Source organism: Anopheles moucheti, chromosome 2 (assembly GCF_943734755.1).
Source record: "Anopheles moucheti chromosome 2, idAnoMoucSN_F20_07, whole genome shotgun sequence".
NCBI classification, from domain to species: Eukaryota; Metazoa; Arthropoda; class Insecta; order Diptera; family Culicidae; genus Anopheles; species Anopheles moucheti.
The window spans coordinates 65,685,200-65,708,499 of record NC_069140.1 but is presented as its reverse complement, the minus strand read 5'-3'; the positions used below and the strand labels follow the sequence as shown (position 1 = coordinate 65,708,499).

General features: G+C 38.0%; 1 protein-coding gene across 1 annotated transcript; it reads left to right on the top strand.

Moving 5' to 3' along the window:
• The first annotated feature begins 1,819 nt into the window (after positions 1-1,819).
• Positions 1,820-7,749, top strand: LOC128297579 (putative nuclease HARBI1). The gene is made up of 7 exons (XM_053033254.1): positions 1,820-1,967; positions 3,820-4,002; positions 4,073-4,435; positions 6,623-6,698; positions 6,773-7,205; positions 7,267-7,411; positions 7,481-7,749. The coding sequence occupies exons 1-7, from the start codon at positions 1,820-1,822 to the stop codon at positions 7,747-7,749; spliced, it is 1,617 nt and encodes a 538-aa protein (XP_052889214.1).
• The last annotated feature ends 15,551 nt before the right edge of the window (positions 7,750-23,300 follow it).

Below are 23,300 nucleotides of genomic sequence, written 5' to 3'. Positions count from 1 at the left end.
ACATAATCAAACTGAGTAAACAGATTAGTGATTATTTCGTGCGAGTGAAAGTTCCTAGTTCTTGAAAATGTCTGATTTTGAGCCGGATAAGCGCCATATGCGGGAGGTGTTGCTGTTTTTGCTTCGAACGAAGAAAACGGCAGCCGAAGCGCATCGACAGCTTTTGAGTGTTTCCGGCGATGCTGCTCTAAGCGAAACAAAGTGTCGGGATTGGTTCCACGCTTTCGAAGCGGTGATTTTGCCGTGCAGGATGCTCAACGTGAAGGAAGGCCCAAAACGTTCGCCGACGAAGAATTGACCACTTTACTGGAGGAAAATCATTGCCAAACGCAAGAAGAGCTTGCAGCCGTGCGTGGTGTAACTCGTCAGGCCATATCATCACGGCTGAATGCGTTAGGCATGATACAGAAGGAGGGCAAACGGATACCACACGAGTTGAAGCCGCGGGACTCTGCATGTGTGAATTGCTGGTCCAGCGGCACAACCGAAAGGGGTTCCTGCACAGAATCGTGACGGGAGACGAGAAGTGGATTTTGTTCAGCAATCCTAAGCGCAAAAATCATGGGGATCCCCCGGTCATACCCCAACATCATCAGCTCGACCGAACATCCATAACTCGAAAGTTATGTTGAGTATTTGGTGGGACCAGCTCGGCATCATCTACTACGAACTTCTGAAACCGGGAGAAACAATCACTGGTGAACGCTACCGGAAACAATTGATGAGTTTAAGCCTAGCACTGCGTGAAAAACGGCCAGAATGCTCATCACGCCATGGCAAAGTTATTCTGCTGCATGAAAATGCTCCGATCCATGGCACATGGATTGGCTGACCAGCAGTTCTCCTCCTACGAACAGATCCAGAATTGGTTGGAGAGCTGCATTGCGTCGAAAATCGTATCATTTTTTCGAAGAGGAATCCGCAATTTACCCCAAAGGTGGAAGAAAGTAATAAATAATAATGGCCAATACTTTGATTGACCCAATTTCTTCAAATAAAAATGACTCGAGTAAAAATAAAGTTATGAAAAAACAGCCGTTATTTATTTGCGCACCTAATATTAAACGTGAACCTGGTGTAGTTATGTGAATCTATAGTTCGTATAGTATACCTCCACCAGTATAGCAATACTGTAGTATACGATTTACCATGTAAAAATAAGTCTGAGAGAGATAGATCTGTAAATTAGTGGATCATCTGGTACGAGTAATACTAATTTAGTAATCCCATATACACTTAAAATACTAATTTAGTATTTCTATGCCACGCTTATGCTAAATCAGTATACCTATACTAAATTAGTATATCCCTGTATACTAAAATAGTAAGCCGTTCACTAAAGTAGTATGTCTCCGTACACTAAAATAGTACACCGCATACTTAATAAGTATATCCCTGCATACTGAATTAGTATACCTAGTATACTAAAATAGTATGCCGTGTACCAAATTAGTATATACCAAATTAGTTTATACATTTCATTTCTGTCATTTCTGGTCTTCTTGATTGTATTAATCAGGATAGTGAGTCCTGCGCGCACTTAGGGTGGTGGCATTGCTCGGTCGTATACGACTAGTCGTATGGAAAATGTATGGGATTTGACAGATAATGTCTTACGACCATTTTGGTTGCACGACCAAATCAAAAAGTTTTGATTTTGAATTTGGTCGCATGCAACCATATCAGTCAAATTGAACTTGCGTGTATAAACTTGATTTTTCTTGAAATGACGAATTGTAATGAAAACAGTAATATGTAAACAAAAACAAATCAAATCTATTTTGCAACACCATTAGCAACACGTGTAGTACTTACAGCCATGGCGTATGTAAAAATTAATGAAGAGCGACTGATTAGCCTGGTGCAGGAATGCCGGCTAATTTGGGATTTAGGTGATCCGAAGTACAAAAACAACCGGCTAAAGAAAGCAGCGTGGGATGAAATCGGAGGACAGTTGAATGTACCCGGTAAGTATGCAACGCGGTATAGTATTCTTTCGTGGCTGTGGTGTATGGCAAACGGTGATCGTATTGGGGTCCTCTACCAGCATAGTGCAGGACTCGCACCTACAGGCTTCTACACGCAACATTCACGTTATATTGAACATTACATATGTGCAATATGATGGTTCGATGGAATACGAGGTTCGTTAGCCAGGGTACCCTGCTTTTTGGTGGACCACCACCACAATTTATGAGAAACTTCTATCGTACCTGCTAGCGTACCTAGTCCCATGGTAAATGGATGCACTGTAGATGCACGGTTAGCGATATCAATTCAATAAAATATCACAACAATAATGTTAATGTTAATGTACAATAATGTTGTTGTTAATAACAAAGCAATGACGACATCCGAACAATTACAAATTTTGTCTTATAAGAATACATATAAGTAGATGAACATGTCCTTTGTAACATGGATCAACCCATGTCGTTTTACACTTTAAGTAATCGTAATTTGTAGAGCAAATTTTATATAGTACATAGTAATATAACACAATAAATGAAAGACGTTATAAGTACTTTGTACATTTTTTTATTGAATAAATCAAAGAACTTTATAGTAACGTAAATTAAAAACAGTTTCGACTATTTCATGGTTGGAAATTAATAACAGAAAAATCGGAAAACTTTGAAAGTATTGAGAAAAACGGACAAAAAACTCATTGAAGTAAAATTGAAAATATGAGAAATATTCGGATATCGTAAAGTATTAAAACTAATTAATTATAACATATTTTTGAAAAAGGAAAAAAAAAAGAAAAAGGAAAATGTTTGCATGTGTGCTATATATCTAACAATTTTTTTATTATTCGGTTATTGCACTTGACAAATATTCCTTGAAAATATCTCGAATCTCTGTTGCCTCACGAGATGAATGGTTGTTTGCTCTGTAGCTATTGGCGTTAGAATTAAGTGTGGAACTATTGCCCGGATTAACAACAGTCTCTTTAAAATCTATGCACAAGTTGTGCAATAAACACACTGTTTGCACGATTGTTGTAACGTGATCCGGAGTTATTTGTAATTCTGTTTTTAAGCATCGCCATTTAGCAACCAGTATTCCGAAGGCGCATTCTACGCAACGTCGTGCTATGCTGAGCGATTCGTTGAAATGCAATTTTGCCGGATCTGCACTGTTATCTGGGTAGGGTCGTAGTAAAAAATTTTTCAGAGGATAACCCTGATCGCCCACGAAAACGTGTGGTACACTGCGCGTAGTGCCCGGAAGAGGTTTAGGAGGAGGAATATTGAGACGATTTGATCGCATTAGTTCGTACAATCTAGAACAGTTGAACACTCCACTATCACTGCGACTGCCGTATTCGCCCACATCTACGGTTATAAACTTGCATTTCGCATCTGCCACGGCTTGCAAATGCACTGAGAAATATTTCTTGTAGTTAAAATATTTTGTGCCAGAGTTTGCTGGAGCCTTCTGACGCACATGTTTGCCATCGATGGCACCAACACAATTAGGAAAGTTCCACTTTTCGTAGAATTCTTTTTCTACTCTCTCCAAGGCATCTGTCGATGGAAAAGGCAAGAACTCTGCGTTCAGTGTGTTCCAAATTGCTTCACACGTTTCATAAACAATGTTTCCAATCGTGTTATGAGCCATACAAAAGGTGAACGATAGTGATTTGAAGGTTATTCCAGTTGATAAAAACCTAAAAATAAAAAAAAATAATAAAACAGAAATTTTAGTCAAATTAAAATTTAGATTAAATAACACTATTATAAGGTATATAATAAGGAATTTTCTTAGCAGTAAAATGTTAGTCATGTGTGGTATAATATTTTTCGTTTGTTTCAGGTATCGTGGCCAAAAATAAATGGCGCGGCTTGCGCGAAGTTTTTTCGCGCAAGCTGGCAGAAACGCGCCAGCCATCTGGGTCTGGATACAAACACATCCGATGGAAGTTCTTCCACCAGATGAACTTCCTGAAGGATAGTTTGGCATCCAGACCCAGAAAGGATAATCTGGAAGCAGCCGTCGGTGTGTATAAAAAATACATTTAATTAACCGTTATATATCGTTAATCTATTTTTGATTTTATTATCCACAGAACAAGAAAGCGAGGAATATTTGGAGGAGTTCCTCGAAGAAGAGGATCGGATTGACCACGCTGGGGGGGAGACCAGCAACAGCGGTCTCCTACCTATCCCCAAGAATGACAAACAGCCGTCAGGGCAAACATCGGCCGGCCGGTCAAGGCGCGAAACCGACGGTGCCCTTCTCGAGGAGCTGGTGGCCCTTGAGAAGGAGAGGCATGCGATGGTAAGCAAAAAGAGTGGCAACTACCATGCCATGATGAGTTTGGTCGAGCTCATGGACATGCTCACCGTGGAGGACCAAATAGACGCGCGGGAGGAGATTCTGCGGTTTGGCCACCGCGTATTGAAAGAGAAATTGAGTAGTTATAAGCATAGTTAGTAAGTTAGGTTAGCTAGGTTTAATGAATTTTAGTTTTCATGATTTTTTTTTCTTAGGTTAATGAATTTTGTTTATAGGTTAGGGTGTTGAATTTTTTTCCATGAGTTTTTTAGTAGGTATATAGTTTTTGAATTTTTTTTTCATGAAATTTTATTCTTTATAGTTAGTTGAGCATTTTCTTTTTTTTCTTTCATTTTTTTTATTGTTATTGTTTTAGTTTTGGTTAGTCTAGTGTTTTAGTGCCAAGGGCTTCTGTAGCAGGCAAAGACCGCGAAGCGGTTAGGGTGACTGATAAGCAACTCAGGTTTGTGGCAGCGATGCCGGTCTGTAACAGACGCCATACAGAAAAATACAGACCAATATAGTATGTTCCTATAAACCTTTAAGGTTGTTAAGCAATTACATACACCTAAATTTAGAGGGCCCAACGAAAGTTTATGACCTTAGAAAGACATTTTGAAATCAAATCAACATGGTTTCAAACAAAAAACAAGCATTAATTATTGTAACTTTGGACTGCACCAAACGGCCATGCCGATCAATTTAGTATAAAAATTATTATAATGACTAGAATAATCAGCTTTAGCAACTATAGCAATAAATTTATCCAATTGAATTTATCAAGAGTAACGCCAATAGTGTTCGTGTGTGAACCTTCCCAGTTTTAACCGAGTATGCCCGGGAAAAGGTAAATTGCAAGGACGCCTTGTAAGATTGTACATCACTCAACACAACGGTGTTGATAATACGACAAATGCCGTCAAAATGGAATAATAAACACATAAATAAAAAAATGAACCTTTCCAAATTTGTTATAATTATATTCGTAAGTGATATCACCACATACCTGAGAGTTACCATCAATCTTTCCTCTGGACAAATGTATGGTTTGTGTGTAGGCAATTTTGAGATAAGATGCTCAATCTTTCCTAATATGAAATAGAATGTACGTTTCGACATCCTCATATATTGGAAAAATTTTACTCTATCCCGTAAAAGCTTCGGGAATAACACATAATATTCTCCATTTTGCTGGCTATCCTTAAATATATCGTTTTTTTTCGTCGCGTTTATTCCTCTTCCACAACAAATAGCGCAAACCCAAGCTCGTACCCGCCGCCAGTTCATCATCTGAATCCATTCTACAAATAAATCACAAAGAGAGTGAATAATTATACATTTTAATTGCAGTCTAGTATTGATGATCATAATTTAAGTGATGATACTACTAACTGGCAGGCCTACTTTTAAGACCAAATTTCATTGATCGATGTAGCGCAGGATGGTATTAAACGTTTCAACCTGCCTCCTAGCAGCCATCAATTAGTCGCAGAAGCAATTGCTCAAAAAAGATTGAGAAGGAGTACTAGTATGTTACAAACATTCGTACATATAGTCAAAATTCTTCTCAGCAGTCAGGATGCAACAGTCTCATCACAATTGCAACGGCTGGCGGTATCTCATGTTGAGTATTTACGGAAAGAATGCGCCAATATCCAAACCACCATCACACAATCCGGACGTACCGCTCCAGACGTACGGCCGTGCGCTAGATCAACCAACGATCGGTGTGTGCTCACCGGATTGTCGATGATATACGGCCAATGCTGCAACCGAAAACATGCAACTGCGCTTGTAGCAGAATGCTTCATCTCGTCTACAGTCTTGCCGGTTCCAGTAGACCGGCTTCTAAAATCTTGCCGACGTCAGCAGATAGGGTGAAAATCGTTTCATTCGTAGTTTTGATTACGAAATGAACTTGCAATCTGGGACATAATAGCATAAAATATCATTTTTAAACACATATACTCACCTTACTTTCAATTACAGTTCACAGTTCACAGCACCTTGCTTTTTTCGGGTTTGTTATTGTATAGCATTAACATAACCTAGTTTATCTTTCTATAGCCGGCATCGCGAAAGAAATCGGTTAAAATTAACCGTCGTCAAAATTTTAACAAATTTGTTAAAAACTACTCGCCATTGGCATCGCGAACGAGTGAACTCGCAGTCGTCAAAATTGACGATGACGTTTATCTCGAGCAGATTTGGAACTGTCAAATGTGTGTGTGTGTGTGTGTGTGTGAATACATTTGATGTTCTCACGTTAATTTATGGTCGTTTCGTTGTGTTGTTGTAAAAATGAACATTTTACCCTTAATTTTTGCTGCCGAAGCTACAGATACGTATGTGGATTTGGCGGCATATCGCAGACAATTGCGCAAAAACTTGGACCCTATGAGTTTATCGGATACAGCGTAAGTTATTCAGTATGAAGCCGTGTGGAGTGTGGTGGTATGGTGCGCTATCAAATCTTCTCTCTATTTTTCAGATTCCAACGTAACTTCCGCCTGAACAAAACCTTGTTCAATCACGTTTTGCAGATGATTGAATCGGAAATCACACCACATCACAACAGAGGACTTTCGGCAAAGGAGAAGTTAGCGGCAACGTTGAAGTTTTTGGCTCAAGGGTCTTACCAACAAGGTGTTGGTAATGATTTCACCGTACCGATGGCACAGTCGACCTTTTCGGAAGTCTTAGATGAGACTTTGCGAGCAATGGAGAAGGAATTGGCACGGTACATTTCGTTGGAAATGACGGAAAACGAAAAGAGCGATGCCGTAAATTACTTCTACCAGAAATCAGGTATCACTGGCGTTGTAATGTGCGTCGATGGTTCCCATGTGAGAATTCTTGCTCCTCACGACAATCCTGCGGCTTACTACAATAGGAAAGGATATTACAGTTTAAACGTGTTGATGGTAAGTTAAGCATTTTTTTTTAATGTATATAAAAGATGATCAACAAAAAATTGTTTTGCAGATATGCGACAACAGGAAACTTATTAGATTCGTCGATGCAAGATTCAGCGGCTCCAACCATGATTCTTGCATTTTTAGCATGAGTCCAGCATATGGTTTTTTTGAACAGAAGTGGAGAAACGGTGATAGAATGTTTAAATTATTGGGTATGTTTCAATGTTAATAGCACATGAATTAAACTATTACTAACATATTTAATATCTATCTCTTCTAAGGTGGTTCTGCGTATCCTGCCAAGCCTTGGCTAATAAAGCCACACAGAAATGCCACCCCCAATTCACCAGAGGCAAATTTCAATCAGCGGCTTTCGAAAGCTCGAACTGTGATTGAAAATACGTTTGGTGTCCTGAAAGGAAAATTCAGATGCATCCTTGGTGAAAGGCTGTTAAGATATGCGCCATCTAAATGTGCGCGTATTATAAACGTCTGCTGTGCCTTGCATAATCTCTGCATTATTTATAACATTCCAGAAGAGATTTTGTAGATTTAGATGAATACACCACTGTCGAATGAGCGGACTGACGAATATTATGCTTAGTATTTATTATGTATCTAGTTTTGTACGTACGCTGGTTTCATGTAAATTAAAAAATAAAAATGTTCGAATAATGGTTTATACGACTACTAATTTGTATTAAAGGTTTTAAATTTTTTATTTTACTTCATATGTACGCATATATTAATGCATTAAAGATTCATTAGAGAAATTCATTAAAGATAAATAGTTTAAATTAGCATTAAACCATGTAGTATCACCCGTAAATTTTTAATTATTAAGTATATTCATGTAAATTAAGTATGGAGAAAAAGATAAAAAAAATCAAATTAACGTTTTTAGTAAATTAATGTGGGACAGAAACATCAGGTTTTTTTAGAAAAGCCAAAATCTCTTGTTGAAATTGCAACGTGCCACTCACGTATGTTTCGTGCAACTCATTAAATCTTTGTAGGTTTTGTATGATCCGCTCGTTTTGCTGGATGACCGTTTGCGTGAAGTCCTGGTTTATATTTATTGGTTGTGGTCCTTTTTCTGTGGTTGTTTTCTGGGTTTTTTGTAGCTCTTGGTCTGGTGTGTTGTTCTGTTTTTGGTTATCTGTTGTGATGATGGGTGGATCCTGAATTGCATGTGCAGTTTTTTTTTGGTGGTGGTTCGTGACTTTCGGGAGTGCTGGATGGTCCCGGTTGCTGTTCTGTTTCTTCTATATCTATTAAAGCAGGAACTCCAATACAAATTGAATCAGGTACAGCTGCAAGACTTTTGTCCAAATTTGAAATCGCCAAAACGCGTTCGTCGAAATCATCGATGGTTTGAAATTTTGCCACTCCTCCACCTGTCATGTGCTGCTGTTTTCTATTTTCCGTTAATTTCCTTTTTGTGTTGTATTTTTTTTCAATCCAAACCTAGGACAGAAATGAAGAGAGAACGAAGGTTGTTAGAAAACACTTCTACCATAACTTTTTCACTCTTTACTCACTCTTTACCATTCTTTTCCCGATTTAGAGGGTGGTCCTAATGCATTTAATTGCACGGAAACTTCGTCCCAAAAACTGGTCTGTGAGTTTTTTGTAGTACCCCTTGCTACATCAGGATTTTGCTCCATTATCTCCAACAGCTTGTGCTGTTGGAGTTTCAAAACCCGTTGTCCATGTTGTCGCCTGCGATGCAATTGTTTTTAAACAAAAAATTATTTTAACACATTTCAATTACACACAAATGCTCGTTATCATTCAGAGCACTGGGCAGAAATCACATTCCATCAACACCCTCTTTGGTACACAGATTTCACAAAATTATTTTTAAAACATAAACACTTACACAGGCTCATCCTTTTTCCCACTCATACTGTATTCCGAGGAGCACGTCTGACCACTTGAACTGATAATCGCGGAATGATAACTGGGAAAGGATAATCGCAATAGGAATGGTATCGAAAAACGTGTGCATTATTTGCTACACTTTTTCCACAAATTTGGGTACCTGCTATTTGTTTGTACCCCAAGCCGATGCGTTTCTCTGTGTGCATAGAACAACCGCGTTGCGTGAGTAAGAAATGGTTTCCATCTCGCTTCTGCGTGCGTCGGTGTCGTATGCTGTGTTGTGGAAAGTGTCCATCGTTTTGTCCGTGTGAACTATTCGCGGAAGGTTGCAAACAAACATGATGATCATTTCCTTTGTGCAGTGCGTTGCCCGCGATGATTGTTCCGGTTTTTTTTTTCAAACCATAAACGTGGGGTGGTTGTTGTTTTTCTTTACACTCCATACTTGCTTCGACAAGCGCATTGAATTTGGAGCTAGGAAAAAAACATTCGGTGCATGTTGTGGGTAGCGCGTACTTCTTTTGCACACGAATCGGCATAAGCAGCATGAAGGATCGTGTCGTCTTTTCCTCTTATGGGGTTTTCTGCGTCGATCTGCTACAGTGCATTGTACTGATTAAAGGATGAATTTGGAGAATTTTTCTCTTCCGTTTCGATGTTGTCCTATGTTCTATGGGTTGAATTCCTTAGAAATGATGTTGTTTGCTGTATGTTGGTAGTGCGTCTTTACGCGTAAAAAATTGATTCGCACAGCTGTTTCACTAGGATTTCTTTAAAAAAAAAATAATAACAACAACAAAACGTTGGGGCGGTCAAATCCCATTCGGACCAAACCCCCGTAGCAAGGACTGACTATCCGGCTATACGTAGTAAAAATAAGTCGATACGATCAGGCCGTTCTAATTAAAAAAAAAAAAAACGTCCCTCTTTCGTTCCTACCCTGTACAACGTGCAAAAATGTAGCTGTGGTCGCATTCTACAAGCATGAAGTAAAAAAGGAATTGAACAAATGCGTGAGATATGCACATGTATCGTTTATGCTTTGGCTCATCCTGCTGTCTAGCTATCGCGTATGTAAAGATGTGAGCAAAGTATTGCAATTTTATTGCAGTTTCATAGTTAGGATACGCAGTGTACAGAAAAACGATAAATAATTATGTGCATAATTTTATTATACATTTTTGAATAATCATTACAATAAATTCTAAAAGTGCACATTCTTAAACAAAATGCACCGAAAACGTCGTCGACCGAAAATTCGATAGAAAAGCAATACATATGTTCATTTGTTAATTTTAACGACAGGCTATGAGACGTCGTAAAAATAAAGTCGTCAAAAGTGTACGCGAAACAAATTAAAACCGTTTTTTCTAACAGCTCGAATTTGTTTCCTATGTGATTTGACAGCTATCGTCAACTGATTTAACAGTCGTCAATTTTAACAAAAATGAACATGGAATGAATTCGATTTAACAAAAATGAATTTTTGACGACTGTTAAAATTTGTTAAACCGTTCGCGATGCCGGCTTATGTTTGTTTATTTTCAAACGTCAAACCGAAAAAGGTCGTATGACAGATCTGGTCTTACGACTGAGCAATGACACCCCTTCGTTTGGTTGTACGACTGATTTGGTCGTACGACCGAGCAATGCCACCACCCTTAAATGAGCGTCCAGACTGTAGACCATAACAGTTATACGTAACAAAATTTTGTTATGTTATACTTGTTACGCGTAACAAAAACAGAATTGCGAAATGTTGAATCCGTACCGTAACATATGCTCGAATTTAGCAAATTCGAGTTGTTTTGCACCGGAAACAATTTTTAAACATTGGCGGTTGATCTAAGCACTGAATTAAACTTTTTCCCATGGTCTTTGTGCGAAAATAATGTATTTCAGCAATAAAATAGATTCTTGTTACGCTACGCGGGGGATTTTGCGTCCACACTTGTTACGGCCCGTTCAGTGTTGCCAAATCATCCTAAAACGCAATTTTATGTCAATTTGGTTGCCAGAAACGCCGATTTTCTGCTCGAAAACCATTCGAGCGTATGTTACGCTTACAGTCTGGACGCTCCTTAAAGGAGCGTCCAGACTGTAGACCATAACAGTTATACGTAACAAAATTTTGTTATGTTATACTTGTTACGCGTAACAAAAACAGAATGGCCAAATGTCGAATCCGTACCGTAACATATGCTCGAATTTAGCAAATTCGAGTTGTTTTGCACCGGAAACAATTTTTAAACATTGGCGGTTGATCTAAGCACGGAATTAAACTTTTTCCCATGGTCTTTGTGCGAAAATAATGTATTTCAGCAATAAAATAGATTCTTGTTACGCTACGCGGGGGATTTTGCGTCCACACTTGTTACGGTCCGTTCAGTGTTGCCAAATCATCCTAAAACGCAATTTTATGTCAATTTGGTTGCCAGAAACGCCGATTTTCTGCTCGAAAACCATTCGAGCGTATGTTACGCTTACAGTCTGGACGCTCCTTAACACTTGCCCAAGGAAAACAGTTCGACCAAGCGCCATACAAAATTTGAGAGTACTCGCTCTAACAGCTATTCCCCTCTTGCTCGTACTCGCGCATGTTCGAAAATACACTGCCCCTTTGCCCCATTCCGCAGGCCTCTCCACCGCTCTTCTCCCACACATTTTGAGTACGACTGCATTTGGTTCGTATGTATAGGTTGTTGTGGCTGAAAATTATCAGAGAGGTTTTTATGTATGAGAGAGTTTGTTGAGTGTGGCTTCCCCTCTCGTCCCTTCTTCCTCCGTCTCACCACCGCACCGATCAGCTGAGCGTTTGGCGAGGACGAAAGCGCTCGGCGTTCAACCAAATCTGATAGGGATTCGATGTACAATTTATGTATATTTCCACTTTATAATTATTTTGTGTATTACGCATGTTACTGTGATGCGCTGAAATTGTCAAATGCTATCGATAATACACACGGACATATTTTATTTTATTCGCTACTTTTTTACTTTGACTGTTATCCGATTTTATCACCGGTAGACCAAGGTGTACGTGGCTGTTGAAGATGATCGGCAAGTTGGCCCTAGCCGAGTTATTGAATTCGAGTGCTGTTTGCTGTTTGTCGGTTTGAAATACAGTTCCTTGTTTTAGTTCCTTAAATCCAAGGCGGTACTTGAATCGTCTGGATCGGTGGATCCGTTACAAGGAAGGACTGGAAGATGTTAATAGACTATCATATAGCCATATCTGGACTCTTACGATAGCTTTTCAGACGACAGCGGCATCGAAGGGGACACTGACCGGTCTTTTGGCAATATGTCGATTGGCGATGGCATTCGCTACTGGGCGATTCATCAACATGGTTTTACAGTTTCTTATAAGGCAGGTGGAAGTGCCCGACACTGAAAACGCTTTGCTGCAAACCAAACATAGGAGGGAAACTACTGCGCTTGACCATGAGCACTACTGGCACAACGGATTGAAAACGACGTTGTTCAGTTACTTTCCCGGAAGGATTCGGAATTAGCCTTCCACAGTTCCTTGTGCCATGATATTCCTGTCACCAACGCGCACTAAGTAAAGTGGTCACTTGCGGCTGAAATGTTGGACGAATTGGTGAATACGGTTAGCAACGATCACAAGTCGGGTTTCTCTGTAATAGCAACCTGCGTTTACCGCTCAAATATGTATCGAGCATCAGCGTATTCGTACAACTATGTAATATTTGCATGCCAGTAAAAGCACGGATTCACCCATTACTGACCAGAATGTGAGATAAGTAATGATATCAGATTATCGCCCAGATTGTGATATGTTACACAAGATAATCAAGTACAAGACATTTGCTTTTTGTTCGTGTAGCCGTATGTGGTCACTTGATTGTATTACAAGACAACAGAACAGCTGATGGTGATACATCCTACTGTTGGTGGAACATCAATAAAAGCTGATGGAGCTGGTGGTGATGAGGGTGGTGGAGTAGGAGCTGAGAGAGTAGAAGAAATCTTATTAGATTGGTGAACGGGTCAACGGGTGAATAGGTGCTTTGCGTTAGCAAGCATCAAAATTCTTCCTCGTTCGTTGCTCGGCTCTCAAAAAAGGGATAAGGAGAGGCTTCGGGTGCGGATTCGACCACTGCATTCGGCAAAGTTCGGCAAGTTTTGGGTCGAACTGTTTTGAGGTTCGACCCAAAGTTCGACCGCGGTTCGGGGGTCGAACTGGGGTCGAACTTTGGGTCGAACATTCTCGGATTCGGGTGCCTGGGTTGGAAGCTTTGGGGCAGCCCGGTGGCACATGATGGGGGAACTGTTACCGACCAAAATTGAAAGCTTTTTGAATATGTTGCTGAATTTGAGGAATCCTGCTAAAAACGCTAGAAACGCTTACCTCTTATAATCTCTCTCTCTCTCTCTCTCTCTCTCTCTCTCTCTCTCTCTCTCTCTCTCTCTCTCTCTCTCTCTCTCTCTCTCTCTCTCTCTCTCTGTAATATAACTGCTTGTCCCATAGATACAACACGGTCATACGTGATCACCACGGGACAACACACCATGTATAGGTCTACATTTCTTTCAGTACGGATTGGGACAGAGTCCCCAATAAAACACTAGACTTCTTTAGTTGAGCATAACGATCAACTACGACAGTAACAGCGTGTGCACGTAGTTGCGAGTGCCTCCGAGTGACTGCCTAGTCAATTGTCAATCTTTATTTTATAACATAATTACGGGTAAACATCGTGAGTACAAATTTGATGGAATTTTCCATTAACCTAGATATCGAACTAGTTGCAATTTGATGCTTTTGTTTGTCTGAATTTTGATTGGTTGGTTTAATTGTTTTCTTGAGTTCTAGTTCTTATTTATTGGGCGGCTTAGTTCTGTTTCATATAAGCTATGTATGGACAGGTCGTTTCCTGTTGTTAACTTGAACCAAGTCAAGCAATAGGGTCTATTGCTATATTGCAAAGGTTGCAACTCTGGCGTGAAGCGCACCTGTACTGTCTTGCAATGAGGTCGCGATGGGGTTTTTTTTGACGCTGCGTATTGATCGGGTATGGATTGAGTTTGCGTAAGCTCTTTGCGCGGTCGACGCTTCTATGGTGAATGTTTTTTATGTTTTGCCTATTGGGTTTGTACCTGCAACTTGTGTGCGCTTAATGTTTGATTTAATTGCGCCTGAGGTTTATGCTATTTGCGTTAATTGTTTATTGCAGTTCTGGTTCTAATATCTTGATAGAGGAGCATGGGGTGAATTTCAACATAAGACATGGGGTGAATGTTTTTAAGACTGTATAGCAGATATGCTACACCTCCCCCCTTTTAGTAGAATAACGTAATGAATGATAATGATTGAAGTTATTCTCCTGTATATTTAATTAACCTGTTTTTATGTACTGTTGTTTCCTTTTGTGTGGTACTATTTCTAATGGTGCAATTAGTATTCTCAATTTTTGTTACTATGAATGGTCCTATGTATAATGGATCTAATTTTGTTCTGTTTTCATTTGATAGGTATACTTTATCACCTATCTTAATGTGTATGGGGTTTAATTTTTCATTGAATGCAACTTTTCTTTTTTCTTTTGCAGCTATAAGATTTCCTCTGGCTATTTCGTGTGATTTTTGAAGCTTGAATTGCATTTCATTATAGTATTGTTCGATATTATAAATTGGATCTACTTTTTGTTTGTATATTTCTTGGGGTAAATGAGCTGTTCTGCCAAAAACTAATTCAAATGGAGTATAGTTGGTGTCTGTATGGGTTGTGGTGTTGTAAACGAATTCATAAAATTTTGTCCAATTATCCCAATCATCATGGTGGTCGTTGGAAAATGATCTTAAATATTCGTTGAGACATCTATGGTTTCTTTCCAAAGATCCTATTGTTTGTGGGTGGTATGCTGTAGCAAAGGTTTGTTTTAATTCTAAAATTTCAGCGATTTTGCTAAGAATTTCGTTATTGTATTCTAATCCTTGATCTGATTTCATTTCTAAGATGTTTCCGAAAGTAAGAATAAAATTTTCGACTAAAGCCCTTGCTATTGTATTTGCTTCCTTGTTAATAATCGGTATTATTACTACATATTTAGTGAGTTCGCATTGAATTGTTACTGCGTAACGATTATTATTGTCGGTTTTGGGTAATGGTCCTACTGTGTCTATTGAAATTACGCTAAATGGTTTCGAGGGAGTTGTCGTCACAACTGTTTCCTCTTTCGTATGCCTATTTGTCTTATTAACTATGCATGCTTGACAATTTCTCACAAACTTTTTTATGTCTTCCTTCATATTTTTCCATCTGTATTTTTCTCTTAATTTCAAATATAGTCTGTATTGGCCTATATGTCCTCCCGAAGGGGTCATATGATAATCATTGATTATTCTCAGCCTTTCTTCCCTTTCTGTTATCCATCTAGTTGGAATATACAGAATGATGTTACAACCTGAAATGGATTTGTTGGCAATTTCCTTCACGGTTTCATGGGAATAATATTTGAATAAGATGTCTTCATTAGACATAGCTATTTTGTTTCTTTTATATCGTTTTGCAATTTTACACATTTTTAGAAGAGCAAACTCTAATGTTTGACTTCCATTTCCATGTGAATTTTCTTTTATGGGGATTATTATCGACCCTAGCGCTTTATTCTCTTTGTGATTATATATTTCGAGTTCTATTCCTTTCATTGTTTTTGTCGACTTTAGTTTCAATAGTTTGGATACCTCTGTGGGTTTATCTGTTTGCCACATCGCTGGTTGATCAATCCGCGATTGGTTATCTTCCTTTTTATGACACTCCTTTTTTGTTTCGTTTCGTTTCTGGTTTGTCATTGCTCTGGTTGTTACCATTAATATCGTACTTTTTATTGGTACGGTTTGAGCGGCTTCTTTGTTTTTGGGGATTGATGCATTTAATTCCTCAGAATCAAGTACTATTCTTGAGAGTGCATCTGCTGCAACATTAGCTTTTCCCGCTAAAAATTCTATTTCAAAATCAAATTCTTCTAAATCTAATCTCATTCTAGTTAACTTAGAAGTAGGGTTTTTCATACCAAATAAATATACTAGTGGTCTATGGTCTGTTCGTATTTTGAATTTTCGACCATAAACGTAAGGCTTAAAATAATTGATTGCCCAGTGTATAGCAGTAAGCTCTTTTTCGATAATTGGCTTATTTTTTTCTCCTGGTGTGAAACTTTTACTCGCAAACACGATTGGTAAATCGTTTCCATTCGTAATTTGTGATAGTACTGCACCACATGCCATATCCGATGCATCTGTGGTAATTATAAACTGTTTGGTAAAATCTGGGTATTGCAAAATTGTAGGTGAAAGTAGACATTGTTTTAATTTATCGAAAGCTTCTTGGCATTCATGGGTCCATTCGAATTTAACATCTTTCTTAATTAAGTTATTGATGGGTTTTGCAATTTTAGCAAAATTCTGTACAAATTTACGATAATAATTACAAAATGCGACAAAACGTCTTGCTTCGTCTGCATTGGTTGGAATAGGATAGCTTTTGATTGTATCAAATTTTGCGTCATCCGGATAAATTCCTTTATCTGTTATTTTATGACCTAAGTATGTTACTTCTGTTTTAAAGAATCTACACTTATTTGGATTAAGCTTTAGATTATATTTCCTAAGTCTATCAAAAACCTTAACTAAATTACTGATATGATGCTGTACACTACATCCAGTAACGATTATATCGTCTATATATACAAAAGCAAGTTCTGGTGTTAGCCCGGCCATGGCTATCGCCATCATTCTCTGAAAACTATTTGGACTAATATTCAATCCAAATGGCATTCTGGTAAACTGAAAGTGTCCAGACGGGGTTGAGAATGCTGTAAACTTGCGTGAGTCATTTTCGAGAGGGATCTGGTGAAAGCCTGACATCAAGTCTAGAGTACTAAAGTACTTGGCTCTTCCTAGTTGATCCAGTATAGTGTCAATCCGTGGTAATGGAAATTTGTCTGGTTGGATTTTCTTATTCAATTGTCGAAAATCTACGACTAATCTCCACTTTTTATTAACGTCATCCGATTTCTTTGGTACCAAAAGGATCGGTGAGTTGTAAGATGATACAGAATGTTCTATTATGTCATTTTGTAACAACTTTTGGACTTGTTTGTTTATCTCTTCAGTTTGAGAATGAATCTGTTTGTAATTGGGTATGTAGGATGGAATGTTATCTTTAAGTATTATGTCCTGACTGTAGAAATTGTTTGTAGTGATTGGATCATTTTCGGTGCAAAAAATATCTGAATATGTATTTATGATTTTTCTAAATTCTTTCTGTGCATATGTAGGAATGTTTTCAATCTTGATGGTTTCTAAAATACTGTTAAGACGGCTATTATCTTTCATTGGCTCACTACGAGTTGTATTTAGGATGTAAAAATTTCTCAGTGGTTCTATTGTAGGGAAAAAATTATTTTCATTGATGACTACATTTTCGTTAGTTGTATTTATAAATTTTACAAATGGATTAGTTTTGGAAATAATTGTATTTCCGCAAAATACACCTGCTTGGATTTGTTGAGAGAAAATTATTGAATCTTCTGTCAATGTTGGTAAATAAATCCTGCGTACTACCTCACTTCGCATTGGTAGCATAAAATTTCTTTCTCTATTGTCTTCGATTGGGTGTGAGATTGTTTCTCCTTCATGCATGAAATTTAATAACCAGTGTTCATAATCAATGTTACATCTGTGTTTTGTAAAAAAGTCTCTTCCTAGAATTCCGTCTGTATTTAATTCAATATCTTTCGTTATCAAATGGAATTTATGTTCTAATGAGTTATTTTCAAAATGTATTTTAGTCATGGTTGTGCCTAGAGTGCTGATTGTTTTGTTTGAGATTCCGGTCAGATTTATTCTTTCGTCCGTATATGCTTGTTGTTTAGGTTTGACTTTATCAACTTTAAATAGTGATACGTCAGCTCCTGTGTCCACAATGAGAGTTGAATACTCATCATTAGCCATATCAAGTTTTAGTTTGACATAGTTACATGCAGATAAATTTACTGCAAGGATTGGCAATCTGTTGTGGACTGTGTTCGGTCTCCTAAAAAATTGTTACCTCTGTTGCTAAGGTAAGTTTCTCTGCTTTGGACCATATTGGAATTCAATCTAGAATTCTGTCTCCAAAAATTTTCGGCCTCTTGTTCGTCTTGAGCAATGTAGACTCGTCTAGCATTGGTGTTATTTCCATTGTAATGGGTTATAGCTAGCCTGTCTCTTGGGTTGTTATATCCCATGTTTCGAGGATTGGAACTATATGCTCCATTCCTGTACCTGTTCTGTTGTTGATTTTGCGAAAAATTGCGTCTGTAATTGTCGCTGTTTCGCATTTTATTGTTAGGGTTTCGGGGCCTTTCGTAATTGTTTTGTGGATATCTGTTATTGTAGTTGTTATTACTACTAAATCGCGGTTGGTAGCTGTTTTGAGAGTGGAAACGGGGTGTGTATCTATTTTGCCTATTGTATAGCACTTGAGCGTGCGTGGTTGCGCTTTCATTTTCCAGCAATTTTTGTACTGCTTCTGATATTGAGGTAAAGGGTCTGGCTTTCAGTAATGTTTTTGTTTCCTGGTTTGTAGTTTTTTCTATGAGGGTGTCTACTCCTACTTTGATTACCATTTCGTTTGCAATTTTGCTTGGTATTTCTTGCTGTAAGTAGACTTCTTTCAGTTTCATTGTGAGGAGTTCTATTTCGTCACACATTGCTTTCGGTTCCCTTTTCTTAACCGCTTTTAGTTCTGCTATGATTTTGTGAGGATCTGTTTTTTCCTCGCATCTGCTTTTGACATCTTCGATTAATTCCTTAAATGTTACTATACTTTGTGGTAAACCAATTCTTGCTTTACCTGCTAATCTTGTTTTTAGGAATCTTACTAGCATTGCTTCTTGTTCAACTGGTATAGAATCTTTCACTAGATGTGCTGAATCAATAAAAGTGTTTAATTTGTCAGCCTCTCCATTGTATACCTGTACCAATGCTGTGGCTGTTTTCATATCGAGAGTAGCCATTTTTGCTTTTCTATTCCAAATTACAAGTTTTAAAATTATTAATGCAATTGTTTTAAACGATATTAATTTTGTTCCTTCTAGTTTTTGTAATATAATTGCTCTGATATTAGCAACAATTTCTCTTGCTACTTTTAGTGCAAATTTTTGTTTATCTTCCTCCAAGTCGTCTACTAATGTTATAATGTTGTTATATACTAATTTTACTTCGTGCAATCTATTGGTTAATGTTGAATGCCTGTAACGTCGATTAGGTGCTTTTTTAAAGTTGCTTAAAATGTTTTTCAACCTGTGTATATAATTGTCAATAATGTCCATTTGCACCCGTTACTGAATCGTTTACTTTTTGCATGACCTTTAACTTTTGTTTATGATTATTTCTTATTTAATTTTACTATAAAAATCGCTTATTTTATACTTTACTCAATATAGCGTGTTTGATGGTGCTCGATGTCATCCTCGTCGCTTGTAGCTGTTCCGGATAATCCTCATCCATATGTACATGTATTTCTTCTACGTTGGAGACTCCTGTCTCTTGGGATCCCGCCGGTCAAGTTTATGATCCGTGGTCTCGCCTTCCACTAGTTTTTACTTGTTTCACTGCACTATAGGTGTCTTATTCCCATTGTCCATTTACACTCGAGATGCGTTTGCCATTTGTATTGCTCTCATTGTCTGTTTTTTCATTATTGTTTTATATGCTTTCCATAGTGCATATATTAGTTGACACACACACAATATTACGATTAACCACAGTTTCCAATCATGGTTCTCGTGGGCTTGACTGTGATTTTCTAAAATGTTCATCACTTTTACTTGGGCGTCACCACTAAACGAAGGGTTATGGTCGAATTTGTCGAACATTGTGATAAATTGAAACATTGAAATGTTTTCGACACTCTGACTTCCTTCTGCATTTTACTTTCACTTCACTTTTCTAGCAGTTTGCACTATTATTAGATTAAAGTCACTGTCTTTTTTTCCACTTGCTCTGCTCTTCTTAACACTGCGTTGTTCTTCCTTCACCAGTACTATTTCATTGTTTTTAGTATCACTTTCACTGTCACTGTATCTTCTCTGTCACTATTCATTTCGGAATAACCGCACTCGAATTTTGTGTACATACTACTTGCATGTATCATCTTGCACATATCTTTCACTAAGCGAGATGAAAGTTTTTACACGTCGTTTACTCATTTTCTGCGCACCATTGTAATTATACATATTACACTGTAATAATCTGATTTCTTAAAAACGTTACACTACCGTTGTATGTCATTTTTAGTGTTTCGCTACTAGTAAACGTCTAGCTCTTTTACACACCGAATAAAGTGTTTGTCACGTTTGTCATTTATGATCCGTTCTTAATAACAAGTCTATGATTCTATGCAGAATGATTGGTTCTCTAAACTCACATCCAGCGATTTATAATTGAATTCACGCACTTTTTCATTGCAAGATTGCAGATTAAACTCATTTCATGTTGCAACCACGGCTCTCAAATTTGTCTAGCATCCGTAGAGATTTGTCGCTAAACGATTTGGTATGCACCTAGTCTGTTTCTCCGCTACTCATTTGCCATGTTTCACTTTGGATCTTCTATTTCTGAACTTGCGACGTAGCGTTCAATCCACGTAATGTTTTTTTTTCTGTTACACTCGTACTGGTCGATTCTCGCTGATCATACTAAAACTGCACATTTATCTTACACTTTACATTCTGAAGACCACAGACGAATGCCACGGGCACTGTACTTGTCAATTTTTTTTTTTCAACACTTTTCATCGCTCGTTTTGGGTCGATCACTGTTGCGTTTTTCTTTCCGACGATTGCAGCTTATGGTCACGGTCGCCATGTAATATAACTGCTTGTCCCATAGATACAACACGGTCATACGTGATCACCACGGGACAACACACCATGTATAGGTCTACATTTCTTTCAGTACGGATTGGGACAGAGTCCCCAATAAAACACTAGACTTCTTTAGTTGAGCATAACGATCAACTACGACAGTAACAGCGTGTGCACGTAGTTGCGAGTGCCTCCGAGTGACTGCCTAGTCAATTGTCAATCTTTATTTTATAACATAATTACGGGTAAACATCGTGAGTACAAATTTGATGGAATTTTCCATTAACCTAGATATCGAACTAGTTGAAATTTGATGCTTTTGTTTGTCTGAATTTTGATTGGTTGGTTTAATTGTTTTCTTGAGTTCTAGTTCTTATTTATTGGGCGGCTTAGTTCTGTTTCATATAAGCTATGTATGGACAGGTCGTTTCCTGTTGTTAACTTGAACCAAGTCAAGCAATAGGGTCTATTGCTATATTGCAAAGGTTGCAACTCTGGCGTGAAGCGCACCTGTACTGTCTTGCAATGAGGTCGCGATGGGGTTTTTTTTGACGCTGCGTATTGATCGGGTATGGATTGAGTTTGCGTAAGCTCTTTGCGCGGTCGACGCTTCTATGGTGAATGTTTTTTATGTTTTGCCTATTGGGTTTGTACCTGCAACTTGTGTGCGCTTAATGTTTGATTTAATTGCGCCTGAGGTTTATGCTATTTGCGTTAATTGTTTATTGCAGTTCTGGTTCTAATATCTTGATAGAGGAGCATGGGGTGAATTTCAACATAAGACATGGGGTGAATGTTTTTAAGACTGTATAGCAGATATGCTACATCTCTCTTTCTCTCTCTCTCTTTCTCTCTCTCTCTCTCTCTCTCTCCCTATCTCTCTCTCTCTCTCCCCCTCTCTCTCTCTCTCTCTCTCTCAATTTCTTTCTCTTTCTCTATCTCTCGCTCTTTCTTATGGCCAACGCTCTTAATATGATGCGCCATCTGAAATATATTTTCAATGGATGACTTTTTTTAATTTGTCGGATCGTGGAAAATTACTTTTAAGAACAATATTCATTTTACAGTTGTAGGAACTTCCAAGACTCTACATGTTGTAAACAAAACGTGTTTACACCGACCGTCGCTGTCACTGCAGTTTAGTCGATCGATCGACCAAGCCGTCAAGGATTATGTGTATGAACCTTGACAGTCGTCAGGTTTTTCGATCGGTATAAGTAAGAATCGTGGTGAGTTTAGTAAATGTGTAGAGAAAGAGAGCGGTCTTATAAAAACGGCGATATGAACTCTTACGACATTCACATGTAAAATACGAGAAGGAATAAAGGGACTAATTTTATGCTTCGCGTGAGCATCCCTAATTAATTCTTTTTGATTCCTTTTTTTACTACAAATGAATTGTTAAATTGTTTGTCTACTATTGAGCAGAAAGTTACAGGTGTTTTTTTTAATTGAAGACGATTAATCTACATTAATTGAAGTTAACAAGTCTTTTTTTAATTATTTCCATCAAACATTGAGATCTATATTTTCAAACAATGAAGATTTGATGATTCTGTGTTTTTTCCTATTGCTATTAAACTATGAGAATGGGTTTTCTGTAACGATTTTTATTCAAAATCAGACATCATGATCGTGTGCATAACAAAATTGTAGCCAACCAAAACAAACCGCGCAGAATATGACATTTGTTTAAGTCAATGTGGCAGATGTGTTATTTAACTTTATCTTGAATGGCTAAACTTGTGTTCAAGCCGTGAACTGTTGTGTTGTTGTGTTGTTCAAACCGAGCATTGCGATCCACAGAACAAACAAAATACAGATAAGGAAATAGATAGATGGAAAAAAAGAATCTAAGCAACCAACGGCAAATTTAAACTCCAACTCCAAATTAAAACAAATTTAAAATAGACCGACAGGTCGACTCTACAAAGGCAGTCAGACTCTTATTGTGATCCAACCTGGCATTACAGCGTTTTACTATGGTACTCAACTCTTTTGCCATAGATCTCAACATTTTCGGTTTGCATGTCAACTCTTTAGCGGACTTACTTACACATACATCCACGTTCTCAACACTTTGCGTGTGCGTGTCAACTCATGCCGCTTCAATCTGACAAACGTCAAATTGGAACCCGTTTGTTTTGATTTGTAAACCGTCTAGGTGAAACGGTAGATATTGGAGGCAGCAAAAAGTACAAATCTCATCAGTATTGATTGCAATAAGAAGTAATTTATGGAGTTTACATTTTATAAACATCAATTTAATGTAAAGATATTTACATTTTATGTTTTAGCCATGTCAAGCAGTAGCGAAGAGGCAACACCGTCCGTCGTT

Bases quoted from the DNA above. Each gene is read 5' to 3' on its own strand.
- LOC128297579 (XM_053033254.1), top strand. From the start codon at position 1,820: ATGGCGTATGTAAAAATTAATGAAGAGCGACTGATTAGCCTGGTGCAG. The intron at 1,968-3,819 runs GTAAGTATGCAA...CGTTTGTTTCAG, and splicing joins AGGACAGTTGAATGTACCCG to GTATCGTGGCCAAAAATAAA. The intron at 4,436-6,622 runs GTTAGTAAGTTA...CCGAAGCTACAG, and splicing joins ATTGAGTAGTTATAAGCATA to ATACGTATGTGGATTTGGCG.